A 16,431-nucleotide genomic window follows, 5' to 3' on the forward strand; every position below is an offset into this window, starting at 1 on the left:
TCGTAGTTTGGCAGTTTTACAGGCAGGCACTTGGCAGGCGTAGCAGAGCTGTTGGGACCCATTTGATGAAAAGCCTTTTGTAATCAAACAGATCTATTTCACTAAAGCCGCAGGACAAATAAACGTGTTCCTGTCTGATGTTCTCTCCTTTGTGGGAGTATAAGTGTGTTGACTATACACGTACACTGTCAGTTAACACTGTAGTTGTTCTGTTGTGTTTCCACAGTGCTGCGACACTGAGGTGAAGGCTTCCATCAACACCGGGAGTCAACACAACCGCATCTCCAGCTCCTGCTGCAGGAGGCTTGGGTGAGAGGCCTTATTCTCCCTCGCTATCTCTCTTTCTCCTTCGACCTCTACCACACCCATCACATAACACTCCTGGGTCCAGGTTTGCCAACCAGCACCGAAGTACAGAGTGCCAACACACACATTTGAGTTCCACAGGCACTCACACAACCACAACCAACATCAGACTGCATCAGCATCAACAAACTGGCCTGTGAGAGACAGAACAGAGTAGCGTCCTAATAACCTCTACCATGGCCGTGTTGTGTGTTGCCAGATTGGATCCCACCCAGGAAGGTCCACCCTGTGAGCAGACAGAGGGCCAGGGCTCTGTGAGGGGCCTGCAGCTGCAGCTGGGCAGACAGAGTGTCCAGTGCTCTGCCCACGTCACCGGTAAGGAAGGGGAGACCACATATTACATCACATAAAAATTTAAAGCAGCATTGCAGCCAGTTGTATTGACTGTCAATGAAGCAAGAGAGAGTCCACTCATACAGGGTAGGAATACAGGTGTTATGATAGTGTCAATGAAACACTTTTGTTTTTCTTTCTGCGTAAACATACAGACTGTGACAAACAAAATTCAATTGAATAATACTATGGATTGGACAAGTACACTTGATTACATAAATCGCTGGGGTTAAACAGTAATGTTCCTGACAGTGATCAATACAAACCGTCTGGGTGCCATCTCACAATGACCACAAGCCATTTTCCACACCATCAAGATTACTTCCCTTTACCAATGTCAATACAAAACCCCCTGGTAAAACCCCCCCCAACGAATCAGTGCCTAGACCCAACACTGTGTTGCATCTGGGTACTGATCATTAACAGACGGTAATAGATTTGCTTACTGGCTGTGTTATTCCTGAATGCTTTGCTCTAAAGAGTCAGCTGTCTTAAAAGGTGTTGGAGATGCACTTGGCAGCCAATGTGTGTGACAGCGTGTGCGTCTGTGAGAGAGTGTGAGTGTGTACTCAGTGTGCAGCATGTGCTCCTGACCTTTCCTATTCAGCAGCCAGGGTCAAATCACAAAGACAAATAACACTGAGCAAGCAGGGAGAGATTAATATCTTAATGGTTGAACAAACAGACAGAGCATGCACGCGCACACACACAAATATGCACACACACACACACAAGTACACGACGCAGATGGGAGAATTGAGAAGTGCTGATGATTCCTGTTAGTTTTGAGCTCATTTATACAGTGTTAATTAATCAGTCAGCTCTCTCTCTCCTCTTTATCTCTCTCTTCCTCTTTATCTCCCATTCTCTCTCCTCTTTATCTCTCTCTTCCTCTCTTTGTCTCTCCTTCTCTCTCCTCTCTTTCTCCCTCCTCTCTCTCTCTTCCTCTCTTTCTCCCTCCTCTCTCTCTTTGTCTCTCTTTCTCTCTCCTCTTTATCTCTCTTTGTCTCTCCTTCTCTCTCCTCTTTATCTCTCTCTTCCTCTCTTTGTCTCTCTTTGTCTCTCCTTCTCCCTCCTCTATATCTCTCTTTCTCTCTCCTCTATCTCTCTCTTCCTCTCTTTGTCTCTCCTTCTCTCTCCTCTTTATCTCTCTCTTCCTCTCCTTCTCTCTCCCTCTCTTTGTCTCTCCTTTTCCTCTCTTTGTCTCTCCTTTTCCCTCCTCTATCGCTCTCTTCCTCTCTTTGTCTCTCCTCTCTCCTCTCCATCTCTCCACAGAGGATGAGGTGTTTGAGCTGTGCCTGGGTCTTCAGACTCTGCAGGAAATCAAAGTAAGTCCTCATTAGTGTCGCAAATATGTAAATGCTGTGTTTGATCTGCCATCCTCCCTAAATCTCCCCCAACTTGAACTTCACAGCTAATGAAAATTACTGCTAAAAATAATCATAGGAAAAAGGGAGGCAGACATTGAATGTAGCAATTAGATTATGCAGAGACCTTAGTAACACATTGAAGATGCCGGTTCCTATCAGAACACATCAAGTAATATCAGGTTAAAACAGAGATGGAGACAGACAGGTTTGTGTTATGTTATCTGAGGGTTACGGTTGTCTGCTGGCGTTGCCTGGTGAGGACTGCAGGTGAAAGCAGACAGATAAGACATAATTCAGATCAGCACATCTCACTGAGGTCTAAAATGCTGCCATTTCCCCAGGATATACCAGGAAATGACAACACAACGTGACAATCAACAAACAGAACAGGAGAGGAAAACACTAACAGAATTCTGTCTTAGAGGGTCTGAGAGGGAAAGTAGAATTAGGGATGAGACTAATTGCGACCATTTCTCACAGAGAATCAAATTAATTAGACTTTAAGAGTACACTGGAAACCAGATCTCCGATTACGCAAAAGCACCCCCCGAAGGATCCACGATACCGGGGCCAATTTTCCTTCCAAGTGCACCCAGTCTCAGTATTCATCTCTCTCGGCAAAACTCAAGATGGGAACTTTAACTCAATTTAAATCATAGCTGAAAAGTTTTCAAAATATTCCTTAAATAGACCGGTGGCTTGGAAAAAAAGGGTGAATCCTAATGGAATTATCACGTATGCCTGCAAGGAAAGATACTCATACATTCAGATGGAGGAAGCCTGGAGTTACAGTTATAGACAACTGTTAGAACGGAGACAAAATGTTCAGTTTAGTCCCTGGGCCATTCTGGTGACCTGGAAGTAAAACACAGAGCTCAGGCCCAATGGAAAGCAGAGAGCTAGACTCAGGTGCATCTCACAGCCATTGTGTGAATTGTGATCACATATGCATGCGCACTGGGGCATATTTAATGTTGTGCATGGAGCCCCTCAAGAACCATTTGGATGGAAAAGCACAGAACTGAAAAGAGTACAGTGTCTCCCTTTAATGTCACCATGTGCAGACAGACAGATTGAACTGCTATTTGGAGCAGCAGCAGCAACTTTTCAGAGGATATTGGTTTACATAACATTATTAACCTTCTGTTGTCTAAAATGGCACTTTGTTGGATGATGGCAGTACTACAAACAAATGGCGTTTCCATGGCATTGCACTCTATCTGTGGTAGAGTTGATGTTAAACCATGTTTCGACCCTATAGTCAGTCACGGTCACCCATCTGACGTCTCCCTTATCCATCCTTTATCTCCAGTGCTGTGTGGACCTGAGCAGTAGAGTCCTAAAGCTCCAGGGCTCAGGGGAGGAGCTGCCTTTCCTGGAGCCGCCATTGGTCAGCCAGTGCCATCAACAAGACAGCAATGAGAACATGTGACCCTGGTGGGTCACAACCTCCCAGCCGTCCCACACCCTCCTCTGATTGGCTGGCGCTGTAAAAACATGATGCAGTCTGGGTCTGGACTGTCCAACCAGTGTTTCGCACTGCCAGCAACATGGTTGAGCACCCCAATTCTCTTCAGTTTACACCATTGTGTTTGTTTCTGTGGAATTAAGACATTACCATGATGTTACCCCTGTAGTGAATTAGCCTAGTTTATGGAGTGGATGGAGCTCAAGGTTTGGGACGATTCTATGTAACAATCTTCATAATTATGTACTTAATCAAGGTGTTTTTTATCTGCCAGAAAGTGCATCATTGTTCAATACACTCTTGGAAAAAAAGGAATCAAAAAAGGTTCTGTGGCTGTCCCCATAGGAGAACCCCTTCTGGTTCCAGGTAGAACTCTTTTGTGTTCCATGTAGAATCATCTTTGTAAAGAGTTCTACATCGATCTCAAAAGGGTTCTACCTGGAACCAAAAGGGGTTCTTCAAAAAGTTATCCTATGGGGACAGCCGAAGAACCCTTTTAGGTTCTAGATAGCACCTTTTTTTTCTAAGAGTGTAGTTCTCCCTGAAACATACTGAGGAGTCAGATGATAATTATCCTTTGAAAATGAACATATTGTGATTTGGATATAAAATAATATATAGTATAAAATAATTTACGTTGATCATCAATTAAATGCCAAAACTGTTTAAAATCAAAATCAGTTCAGCCTTGAGGGAAAAAATGATATCTCCCTCACATCCCTTTACAGAGAGATAGTCTCCCAGATGTCCTCTCACACGTGCTCAAGAGAAACAAAAAACAGGTCTTATGAAACCTTTGATTCTGCCTGTTAAAGAAATCTAATTGAGAGTCAGGACAGACAGGGAATTCTGGAAGAGATGTGAGGAGAATACTGCTATTCCTGAACTAACTGCCTTCAGCCAAGTGAAGAATCTCTCTCATCTATTTTCCCAAATGAAGAGTGCTCCTAAGAATGTCAAAATGACCCCCATCAAAACTCATTCTCAATAATTCCACTTAAATGTCAATAGAGTCCGAGAGCTAGTTGTGTGTGTCAGACAGACAGCACAACAAAAAGATCCAAACAGTCCAGAATTCTGCATTATTTTTTTGTCAAAGTCTGGATGTTAGTGTTCCTGTGAGAGTGTGAGTTCTATTTACTTCTCCTCCTCCTCCTCCTCCTCCCAGCTCCGGTCAGAGGGAGTTGGCAAGACAGAGCCGACCCCAGCTGCCTTCCTTCCCTCGTCTTCTTCAGGGGACATTAATCACTCTGCTCTGAGGCTGCTCTCTGGGTCAAGGCCCTCATAGATGTTTGCTTAAGCATATTCTCTCTCTCCCTCTTAATTTTTGAAGTTCGGGAAACAAATCTGCTTGGTACATTTATCCTCTTCTCGTTCGTTCCACTTTTGCTGACGTCCGTTATTCACTTTGACAAGCCTTGCTTGCTGATTTGGTATTTTACTAGGACCGGCGCAGCGGCACAGAATCATCATCAGGCCCCTGCTTGTTGCCTGACTGACAGTTTCACACTACAGGGTCGACTACAGGGCCGAAACGTACTGTGCTGGCTTGAATATTCTATTTTCTTATTATCCTTTGCAGCACGGTTCCAGCTACTATGGTGGAGTCGTAACGAGGCCAACCCAGTACTGTACAGCTCGGCTTAGTTCAGTTTGACCCTATGGTGTGAATCAGGCATGTGAGAGAGCCAAAAGGCCACGCTATAATCTTCCCATTAAGATGAATTACACTCTGCCTTGATCCATTCGCATTGTTTGGACAATTGAGAAGTGCTTCAGACGCCCTCAGAAAGGTCTTCATACTCTGCTTTTACCATCTGGGCCTGTATTCAAAGAGTCTCTGAGTGTGGGTTTTCCACTAGATAGCACAGCCACAAAGTATGAATTGGCTATATATTGCAAAAAATAAATACATGAAAACAAAAATTAGCTTGTTGGTCTTAATTCAAGGTTAGGCATAAGTTTTGCAGTGTGGTTACGGTTAGGTTTAAAATCAGATTTTTGGAAGAGACGTAGAAATAGGCTGGGTTTATGACTTTGTGGCTGTGGTAACTAGTGACTACCCTGGGTAGGTGCTGATATCGGATCAGTCATGCCTTTCAGAGCATAATGGATAAGATTACATGGACCTGATCCTAGATCAGCACTTCTACTTAGACTTTTTGTGAAGAAGGGCCCTGGACAGTGCCATGCTCTCGACTGTGTAACAATATCCATCTGACCTCTAGCTCTTTCTTTGGAGGTCACCCACGAATAGATTGCTAATGTTTCGTACTAGTGTACTTTTAACATGCTGTGCGATGGTAATCGATGTATGAAATACATTTATTTTTTGTGTTTTTTCTGAACAGTATTTTCTCTGCCTATTAAAATATGTATTCTGGCTATCTATTATGCTTGCAGTTTTTTATAGGACTAATTTATACACATTTACTATGCCAAGACTAAGATGTGCCAGTCACATCTTGACAAATGCCTGATATGACACAAAAATAAGACTAAGCTAACAGTACAACCATTTATCTGCTCAAAACACATCAAACCACAAGCAGTATCACTAATATCCACCACCTGATCAACTGAGGATATGCAGCACTAACTAAAACATGAGTCACTGTGCTGCCATTTTCTTTTTTTAATAACCCACCTATAGCCACGACATTCTCATGGTTGTGTTGCTGTGACGTCGTTATAAAAATACCCGTTTCTCGTTGATGCAGCAGAGAAAGCAGATGTTCCCACAGCGAGGGACTGGGGGCTGGAGGGATGACTCCTCTGACTAGGGAGCAGGTCCCTGGCTGGCTGTGTCCCTGTGCTAATGCTGACATGTGTAACAGATGTGATCGTACTACGGAACTCTTGTGTTGTGTTCTGTCCAGCCAGGGATCCACTGTTGATTGGTGTTTATTCTGATGATAGACACAAGGAAGCACATTAGATATGACGGACAGTAGGTTGACGGCTGTAGATTCGTTATTAGTCGTTTGCATGTCAATATCAGACTGGGTATTTTGTAATCAAACATCACAACAATGACAAAAATAGTACAGAATACAATAAATGTAAGTACCTGACAATAGGCACAAGGAAGCAGGACCAACAGTATGTTGATGGCTGTAGATTTGTGATTCGTCTGTTAGCATGAAAACAACTGAATAAGCAGGGAGCTAATGCGACCACTACAATTAGAGAATGCTAGCTAACTTGCTCTTACCGCGATAACATACAAAAGCAAATCCCAGGAAGCCCACAATATCTAACACGTACTCACACACACAGTGTACAAAACATTAGGCACACCTTCCTAATATTGAGTTGCACCCCCTTTTGCACTCTGAACAGCCTCAATTCCTCAGGGCATGGACTCTTCAAGGCGTCGAAAGCGTTCCACAGGGATGCTGACCAATGTTGATTCCAATGCTTCCCACAGTTGTATCAAGTTGGCTTGATCTCCTTTGGGTGGTGGACCATTTTTGATACACACAGGAAACTGTTGAGCTTGAAAAACCCAGCAGCGTTGCAGTTCTTGACAATACAAACAGCCTGGGTAGCCATTTGATTAGCTGTTCAGGTGTCTTATGGCTTGGGGGTAGAAACTGTTTAGAAGCCTCTTGCATGCATGCCGTGCTGTAGCAGAGAGAACAGTCTATGAATAGGGTGGCTGGAGTCTTTGACAAATTTTAGGGCCTTCTTCTGATACCGGCTGGTATAGAGGTCCTAGATGGACCTCCATTGATGCTCTCGATGGTGCAGCGGTAGAACCTTTTGAGGATCTGAGGACCCATGCCAAATCTTTTCAGTCTCCTGAGGGGGAATAGGCTTTGTCGTGCCCTCTTCACAACTGTCTTGGCGTGTTTGGGCCATGGAACTTGAAGCTCTCAACCTGCTCCTCTACAGCCCTGCCGATGAGAATAGGGGCGTGCTCGGTCCTCCTTTTCCTGTAGTCGTCAATCATCTCCTTTGTCTTGATCACGTTGAGGGAGAGGTTGTTAACCTGGCACCACACGGGACTTCCTCTGACACCGCCATTTATTTTATATCATTCTTTAACTGGTCTCCTCCCCTTCATCTACACTAATTGAAGTGGATTTAACAAGTTACATCAATAGGGGATCATAGACTGACCAGTTGAATCCAAATGAAAGCTATGTCATGCAAAGAGCAGGTGTTCCTAATGTTTTGTACACTTATTAGGTCCCTGTTCACGAAAATGGTTCGCTCCTACAGACAGTGGCCGTGGCTTGCTTTGTAACGCAGGCAGACAGGCATCAAGGCATTCGGTTACTGTTCCATTTAATGTAATAACGGGCAAATCGAGTGACCTAAGTGACTTTGAGCGTGGTATGATCATCAGTACCAGGCGCGCTGGTTCCAGTATCTCAGAAACGCCCGGCCTACTGGGCTTTTCACACACAAAAGTGTCTAGGGTTTACAGAGAGTTGTGACACATAAAAAACATCCAGCCAGCGACAGTCCTGTGGGCGAAAACAGCTCATTGATGAGAGCGGTTGAAGATGAATGGCAAGCTAACATGCGGGCCACAAACAGACAAAACAACGGTGCAGTACAACAGTGGTGTGAAGAACGGCATCTTGAAAGGCGCCACTCGTCAACCCGCGTCACGGATGGGCTGTTGCAGCAGAAGACCACACGGCCACTCCTATCAGCTAAAAACAAGAAGAAGCTGCTCCAGTGGGCACGCCATCACCAACACTGGACAATTGAAGAGTGGAAAAACATTGCCTGGTCCCACGAGTCCCGGTTCCTGTTGGATCATGCTGATGGTAGAGTCTGGATTTTCCATAAGCAGCATGAGTCCATGGACTTATAATGGTGCCGTCTTCCTGATCAATTGTTCTATTTGGTTTCATACATTGTTTCATATGACCGAAAAGAGCTTCTGGACAACAAAACAACGATTTGGATGAGGACTATTTCAATAAATCAGAGGCGAAGGACATAATGCCCATCCCAGACCAGGCCCAAATCCCAGTGGAGTCGGCGCTATAGGGGTCGGCGTGCGGGATATCTAACGAGACTGCGAGGGCGAGTAGTATCTGCAAGCATGACCAACGGCATAACACCTTATTGATATGTCAATTAAACCAACCAATAGGAATACATAAACATTGAATACATATTTCTTCAGTGGCAAGTGGAAACATAACCAACCCTGTTACACACGCCCCCCCCCCAATCAGAGAGGATCCAGGGAGGCAGGCTGCCTCTGTTAATCCTTCATACCAGCCCAGCCCCAGGTGCTCTGCTGAATCACTGCTACCAACAAACAGCTTTAGGACTAGAGCCATTCATATTACACAGATTGAACTCTGACTGTGAAGGACTACAAGCTCAAAACAATGCTACTAGCAGAGGTCTCTATGACCAAGTCATTACCTTGGCACCCAGAACCAAATCAGCTTCAATGTTAAGGCTGTCACAAGAGACTATTTTCTCACTGTTCTCCATGTCCACAGTGCTGATGAAATAAGAACAGGTACTGCAGTACACAGGATTCAGAATAACATTGCTGATGTCAATTTTGGAAGAGAAATGGACCTCGGCTAAGGAAACGTCTAAAGAGATCAGTGTCAATTTAAAAAGCTATTGTCCTGTGCTGCTGCTGCTGTTTGTTCTATGACTGAGGCTCCTGCATCATTCGGGATTTAAACAGATGTATCAGCTGTCATGTCACAAAAACAGCCAAGTCCATTCATCTCATCTGGACTGTCTCTCAGTAACAGTTTCATCTGAGCCATGGGACGTCCCTGGCTTATCCTAGTTTTAAACACAACGCGTTTAAAAAAGTGTAGGCCCACAGATAGAAGGCACTCTGCGGAGCTACATTATATCAAAGCCAGGCACAGAACGTCCCCCGAGCACCTTACAGATAACCCAAAGCATAGTCATCTGTGGAAAACTGTAGTTTGCCGTCGCAGCATGCTTTGGGCGGCCAGTAGCAACTTTCCTTTGGAGTCAGTGCACAGGCCACATCCTGTCGCAGCTCTAACTCGCCACATCATTTGTTCCTCTGCAGAGAACAAACGGCATATGGTGTAAACGTTGAACACAGTAAACAGTAATGGTACTCTCCATTGTTGGTGCTTTGAGGCTTTTGACACCTCTGGACGTCCGCCAAGCTATTTTCTTGCTTGATTGCTTGAAAACGGCTGTGAATAAAACAGAAAACAGTGTATCACTTGAGATTCTGATAGTCATATGGTTAAAAAATACATTCAACTCGAGGCCTCAGTGAGGCCTCTTTTGCCGCCCACACTAAAGTCTAGCCACGTCTGAAGTCTCTCGCCATCTTCAGAAGAGTGTTGCAGGGTAACAGAGCACCTCCCCGCAGACCTTGAGTACGGTGTCCATTTTATGACACCCTCACACCTCAACAAATAGACACCGTACCGGAGACAGTTCTCACTTACTGGAAGGAGAGGGTCTCTCTAGAGCCTAGCAGGGGACATACTCAGACCCAGTGGATGAAAGGCTGATACAACACTCCCACTCACAGAACCATCACACACTGAATCTCTCACTCACAGAACCATCACACACTGAATCTCTCTCAGAGTCTTCATCGCTACACATGGGCTCTATCTCAGGTTACATAGGCGTTCCACTGATGAAAGATGGTCAATGTGTGACCATGTCCAACCGGTCACGAATGGAAGAGCCTTCATTGCTTTTAAGCATCGCAGGCTGAATGGTGTAACTATGGCAATTGAAAGAAAAGTGTTGTTTCAAATCATGCACTAGATTATGATATGAAAATAAATATTGGACAAGAAAGCACAATTGTAGTCAAAATTGCGGGCCAGTGTTGCCATACTGTATTATAATTGACATGTTACCTGCTTCTATTGTAATAGATCTGAGAATAAACAGACAGGGTTGGTGGGGTGGAGGAGAAACCTGTCTGTCTGTATTCTGTACGTCAACACACAATGAGGTGATTTGTCTTGCCTGTCAAAGACAAATTGCTCTTTGGGTTTCTATTCCTCTCCATCTCTCACTTCTGTGGTGAAGTGATGATTCTGTCTGGCACATAGAGCGCTCTCCTGTGGGTACCAGAAGTGTGGTCACGAACAGCATCCAGCTGCCTGAGCCGCTGGGAAGGATATTAATCAGGGAACACACAATATATATCTCACACACACACACACACACACACACACACACACACACACACACACACACACACACACACACACACACACACACACACACACACACACACACACACACACACACACACACACACACACACACACACACACACACACACACACACACACACACACACAGTTCCCCCTCCCACAGACAGCAACATGACTCCTTCCTGTCTGTAATGAAACATGCAGTGCCCTCTACACACAGACTAGCAGACCCACAGGGACATTGTGGTTGATAAAAAAAACATTACACTGACATCCACATCAATGTGCACTCCGCGCTTGGTGGACACACTGAGTTTGAAATCCTCGCCTCTGTGATAAAACTCGCCGCTTATTAAAACATCCACTTGTGTCATTCATCCCGCGTTAGACCCCCGAGGGGGATCGTGAGTTTATGATATGGTGAAGTATGCCATTGGATGCCATTCAGCTGTGTCAAATGTCGTGGCGGGGGCCGTGGGGAAGACCGAGACTAGCCCTCACACCAAGGACCCTTGTGAGGTGGCTAGCGGCCGGTGGGCTGTCAGTCAGGATCAGAACCCGTCATGGTGACACTGGGATCAAGCCTGAGCGCGCATACACACAAACAAACACACATCAGCATCAAGCCTAAGCATGCACAGGGGTACCATGCCAGTTTGGAACAGACTGTAGCCACCACAGAGACTCAGCAAAAGCACAGTACAGATGAGTTTTGTCTCATGGACTAGGGACTTTGTTATGGCTTATCTTTCTAACAGCTCTCATGTAGTCACAAGGACCAGGACTGATTACATTACACTACCATGTCTATTCAGGTTGAGACAATGCATGAAGCGTACGTAAACTACTACCAACATTACTTCAATATTCAACCTGTATGAATCCTATTCAGCCTGTATGAATCCTATTCAGCCTGTATGAATGCAACATTGTAGCGCTATTGTGTAAAAATCAATAAGGCTCTGTAGTGCAACAGACCCAGATTATTCATGGAGGCTCTCACATAGAGGGGCTAATGAGCATTGATACATACATACTTAACTGTTCTATTTAATTATGTGCTACAGAGGTCAGGGGAGCATGTGGGCTCGTAACACACATAATGGCACATAAACACTGTGATATATAAAGGAAACGGGGGCGGTAGGCCTATAGTGGCATACAGTGTTTTATAGAGAGGAGGCCTTGAAGGGACAATGATGGCGGAAATTGAACTTGAATCATGGCAAGGCGACTGGAAACATGACCGAATACAAACAGTGTAGTTATTCCCTCCAGAAGGCAATCAAACAAGCTAAGCGTGAGTATAGAGACAAAGTAGAGTCAAAATTCACCTGCTCAAACACGCAAAGTATGTGGCTGGGCCAACAGACAATCACGGATTACAACAAAAAAAACAGCCCTGTCGCGGACATCGACATCTTGCTCCCAGACAATTGAAACAACTTCTTTGCACGCTCTGAGGACAATACAATGTCACCGACACGGCACGCTACCAAAGCCTGTGGGCTCTCCTTCTCCGTGGCTGACGTGAGTAAAATATTTAAACGTGTTAACCCTCGCACGGCTGCCTGCCCAGACGGCATCCCCAGCCGCGTCATCAGAGCATGCGCAGACCAGCTGGCTGGTGTATTTACAGACATATTCAATCAATCCTTATCCCAGTCTGCTGTTCCCACATGCTTCAAAATGGCCACCATTGTTCCTGTTCCCAAGAAAGCTAAGGTAACTGAGCTAAACGACTACCGCCCCGTAGCACTCACTTCTGTCATCATGAAGTGCTTTGAGAGACAAGTCAAGGATCATATCACCTCCACCCTACCTGATACCCTAGACCCACTCTAATTTGCTTACCGCCCCAATAGGTCCACAGACGATGCAATTGCCATCACACTGCACACTGTCCTATCCCATCTGGACAAGAGGAATACCTATGTAAGAATGCTTTTCATTGACTACATCTCAACATTAAACACCATAGTACCTTCGAAACTCATCACTAGGCTTGAGACCCTGGGTCTCGACCCCGGCCTGTGCAACTGGGTCCTGGACTTTGACGGGCCGCCCCCAAGTGGTGAAGGTAGGAAACAATGTATGATGGCTAGGTGGTCCCATGGTGTTTATACTTCTCCTCTGTTCCTCTGGTGATATAGAGGTTAATCCAGGACCTGCAGTGCCTCGCTCCACTCCTACTCCCCAGGTGCTCTCATTTGTTGACTTCTGTAACGGTAAAAGCCTTGGTTTCATGCATGTTATTAACATTAGAAATGTACTCCCTAAGTGTGCTTTATTCACTGCTTTAGCACATTCTGCCAACCCGGATGTCTTAGCCGTGTCTGAATCCTGGCTTAGGAAAACCACCAAAAACCCTGAAATTTCCATCCCTAACCATAACATTTTCTGCCAAGATAGAACTGCCAAAGGGGGCGGTGTTGCAAACTACTGCAGAGATAGCCTCCAGAGTTCTATCTTACTATCCAGGTCTGTACCAAAACAATTCGAGCTTCTACTTCTAAAAATGCACATTAATTACTTAACAATAATACAATGTGATTTTCTGGATTTTTGTTTTAGATTCCGTCTCTCACAGTTGAAGTGTACCTATGATAAAAATTACAGACCTCTACATGCTTTGTATGTAGGAAAACCTGCAAAATCAGCAGTGTATCAAATACTTGTTCTCCCAACTGTATGTGGACAACTACAAATACCTAGGTGTCTGGTAAGACTGTAAACTCTCCTTCCATACTCACATCAAACATCTCCAATCCAAAATTAAATCTAGAATCAGCTTCCTATTTCGCAAACAAATCTTCCTTCACTCATGCTATCAAACATACCCTCGTAAAACTGACCATCCTACCGATCCTAGACTTCGGCGATGTCATTTACAAAATAGCCTCCAACACTCCACTCAACAAATTGGATGCAGTCTATCACAGTGCCATCTGTTTTGTCACCAAAGCCCCATATACTACCCACCACTGCGACCTGTATGCTCTCGTTGGCTGGCCTTCGCTTCATACTCGTCGCCAAACCCACTGGCTCCAGGTCATCTACAAGTCTCTGCTTGATAAAGTAGAAAAAAATATATAAAACAATAAAGCCCCACCTTATCTCAGCTCACTGGTCACCATAGCAGCACCCACCCGTAGCACGCACTCCAGTAGATATATCTCACTGGTCACCCCCAATGCCAATTCTTCTTTTGGCTGCCTCTCCTTCCAGTTCTCTGCTGCCAATGACTGGAACAAACTGCAAAAATCTCTGAAGCTGGAGACTCTTACCTCCCTCACTAGCTTTAAGCACCAGCTGTCAGAGCAGCTCACAGATCACTGGACCTGTACATAACTCATCTGTAAATAGCCCATCCAATCTACCTCATCCCCAATACTGTATTTATTTATTTTGCTCCTTTAAAAAATAATTTATAATATTTTTGTCTATACCTTTATTTAACTAGGCAAGTCAGTTAAAGAACCAATTCTTATTTTCAATGACGGCCTAGGAACAGTGGGTTAACTGCCTGTTCAGGTGCAGAACGACATATTTGTACCATGTCAGCTCGGCGGTTTGAACTTGCAACCTTTCGGTTACTAGTCCAACGCTCTAACCACTAGGCTACCCTGCCGCCCCAGTATCTCAACTTGCACATTCCTCTTCTGCACATCCTACCATTCCAGTGTTTAATTGCTATATTGTAATTACTTTGCCACCATGGCCTATTTAAATAAAGGTGAAATAAATAAAAAATACTTGTGTACTATTGTTTGTACAGATGAATGTGGAACCCTCTGGCATTTGGAAATTGCTCCCAAGGATGAACCAGACTTGTGGAGGTCTACATGTATTTTTCTGAGGTCTTGGCTGATTTCTTTTGACGTTCACATGTTGTCAAGCAGAGAGGCACTGAGCTTGAAGGTAGGCCTTGAAATACATCCACAGGTACATCTCCAATTGACTCAAATGATGTCAATTAACCTATCAGAAGCTTCTAAAACCATAACATCCTTTTCTGGAGTTTTCCAAGCTGTTTAAAGGCACAGTCAACTTAGTGTATGTCAACTTCTGACCCACTGGAATTGTGACACAGTGAATTATAAGTGAAATAGTCTGTAAACAATTGTTGGAAAAATGACTTGTGTCATGCACAAAGTAGATGTCTTAACCGACTTGCCAAAACTATATAGTTTAACAAGAAATTTGTCAAACTCAATGACTACAGCCAAAGTGTATGTACATTTCCGACTTCAACTGTATATAAAGTAGAGAGAAAAAAAAATTAAGAACATAATTTAGAAGATTTTATATACTGAACAACCACATAAGGTAGCAAGTACTGGGACTCCAGTCAGAGGCCTTAGTCGGCAGACGGAGTCAAAAGTCGAGACCCAAGTGAAACCCAGTTATAGAATGCAGTGTTTTTCTGTCCCTTCAGTCTTGACGCACAGAGACACAGGTCCTGGGAAGCAGCGTGACACACTGATGTGCCAACCGTTTGACCATTAACGGTCAAAACAGGAACAAGCCTCGACAAAGCTGATAGGAATGCTGCTGACCAATGGGCCGGCTACATATAAGGGCATATATCAGTGTTTTTTTTCCCTCAGTAACGGGCGCAACGATCAACCTACAAACATAATCACATGACTTTTTGAACAGCCTGGCCAGCTCATGAATATAATGATTAACAGAGAGGAAGGAGGACATAGAACACACATCATTCTACTGTTCCCATAGCCGGTTCATTAAATACCTTAATGAACGTACAGGTAACTGCCAAAATAAAGGAAACACCAACATAAAGTGTCTTAATAGGGCGTTGCGTCACCGCGAGCCAGAACAGCATCGATGCCCCTTGGCAAAGATTCTACAGGTTTCTGGAACACTGTTGGGGGGATGCGACACCCCTCCTCCACAAGAAATTCCAACTTCTGTGTTTTGTTAATGGTGGTGAAAAATGCCGTGGATGGGGACATTGCCATCCTATGGGGTCATAGCTATGGTAGGCGAAATAATGGCCTACCCAGATTTTTATTTATATGACACTAAGCTTGATGGGATGTTAAACGTTTAATTAACTCAGGAACCACACCTGTGTGGAAGCACCTGCTTTCAATTTCTCTTTTTTTCCATTATTTTGGCAGCTACCTGTATGCAACTTCTAACATGGAGAAGTGAAACTAAACAGATTAAAAACAAAGTGTCCCTGCTTTGGTACATACTGCACTGCAGGGCTTTGGCCCATAAAGGAGAGGAGAGCTCCAGAGTAGGATACACAAGAGACACCTGAGCCCAGAGTCTAGACACACACATACACACTTGAGGCAGCCACTGAGTCCTCCACTCGTCCCTCCTCATTTATAATACATGAGAACCAGAGTAGACAGACTAGAGGCTGATATAGGATTTTCCCTATGGGAGAAATGAGGATTCCCCTATAGACCCATCCAGCAGTCAGCCAGTGTTTACGCTTGTTGCCTCGACTTAGAAGTCCTCTGCAATACAAAACTGACAAACAAGAGTACAGTCTTGCTGCTGATGGTCAAGTTACATAACGCTGTTGGTATTATGCAACATCAGTACGTACCTCTCCAGATCCTTGAGGATCAACGAACAAAAAGACAGAAAGAAAGGGACTAAAATGGCTGACATTTGGTATAACTTACAAGATCAAAAACCAGGAATAAATATCGGGGGTTGAACCTATACAGGTTATTCACATTGAGAG

The 16,431-nt window shown here is 44.4% G+C and overlaps 1 protein-coding gene across 1 annotated transcript in view; it reads left to right on the forward strand.

Moving 5' to 3' along the window:
- Positions 1–5,926, forward strand: part of nrip2 (nuclear receptor interacting protein 2) — a 32,409-nt gene extending 26,483 nt beyond the window's left edge. Inside the window, exons 3-6 of the mRNA XM_046297113.1 lie at positions 227–309; positions 566–681; positions 1,975–2,027; positions 3,382–5,926. Coding sequence (XP_046153069.1) covers positions 227–309; positions 566–681; positions 1,975–2,027; positions 3,382–3,501 — 372 coding nt within the window. The 3' untranslated portion in view covers positions 3,502–5,926. The remainder of the gene's footprint in view (positions 1–226; positions 310–565; positions 682–1,974; positions 2,028–3,381) is intronic.
- The last annotated feature ends 10,505 nt before the right edge of the window (positions 5,927–16,431 follow it).

Source organism: Oncorhynchus gorbuscha, linkage group LG14, assembly GCF_021184085.1.
Source record: "Oncorhynchus gorbuscha isolate QuinsamMale2020 ecotype Even-year linkage group LG14, OgorEven_v1.0, whole genome shotgun sequence".
NCBI lineage: Eukaryota > Metazoa > Chordata > Actinopteri > Salmoniformes > Salmonidae > Oncorhynchus > Oncorhynchus gorbuscha.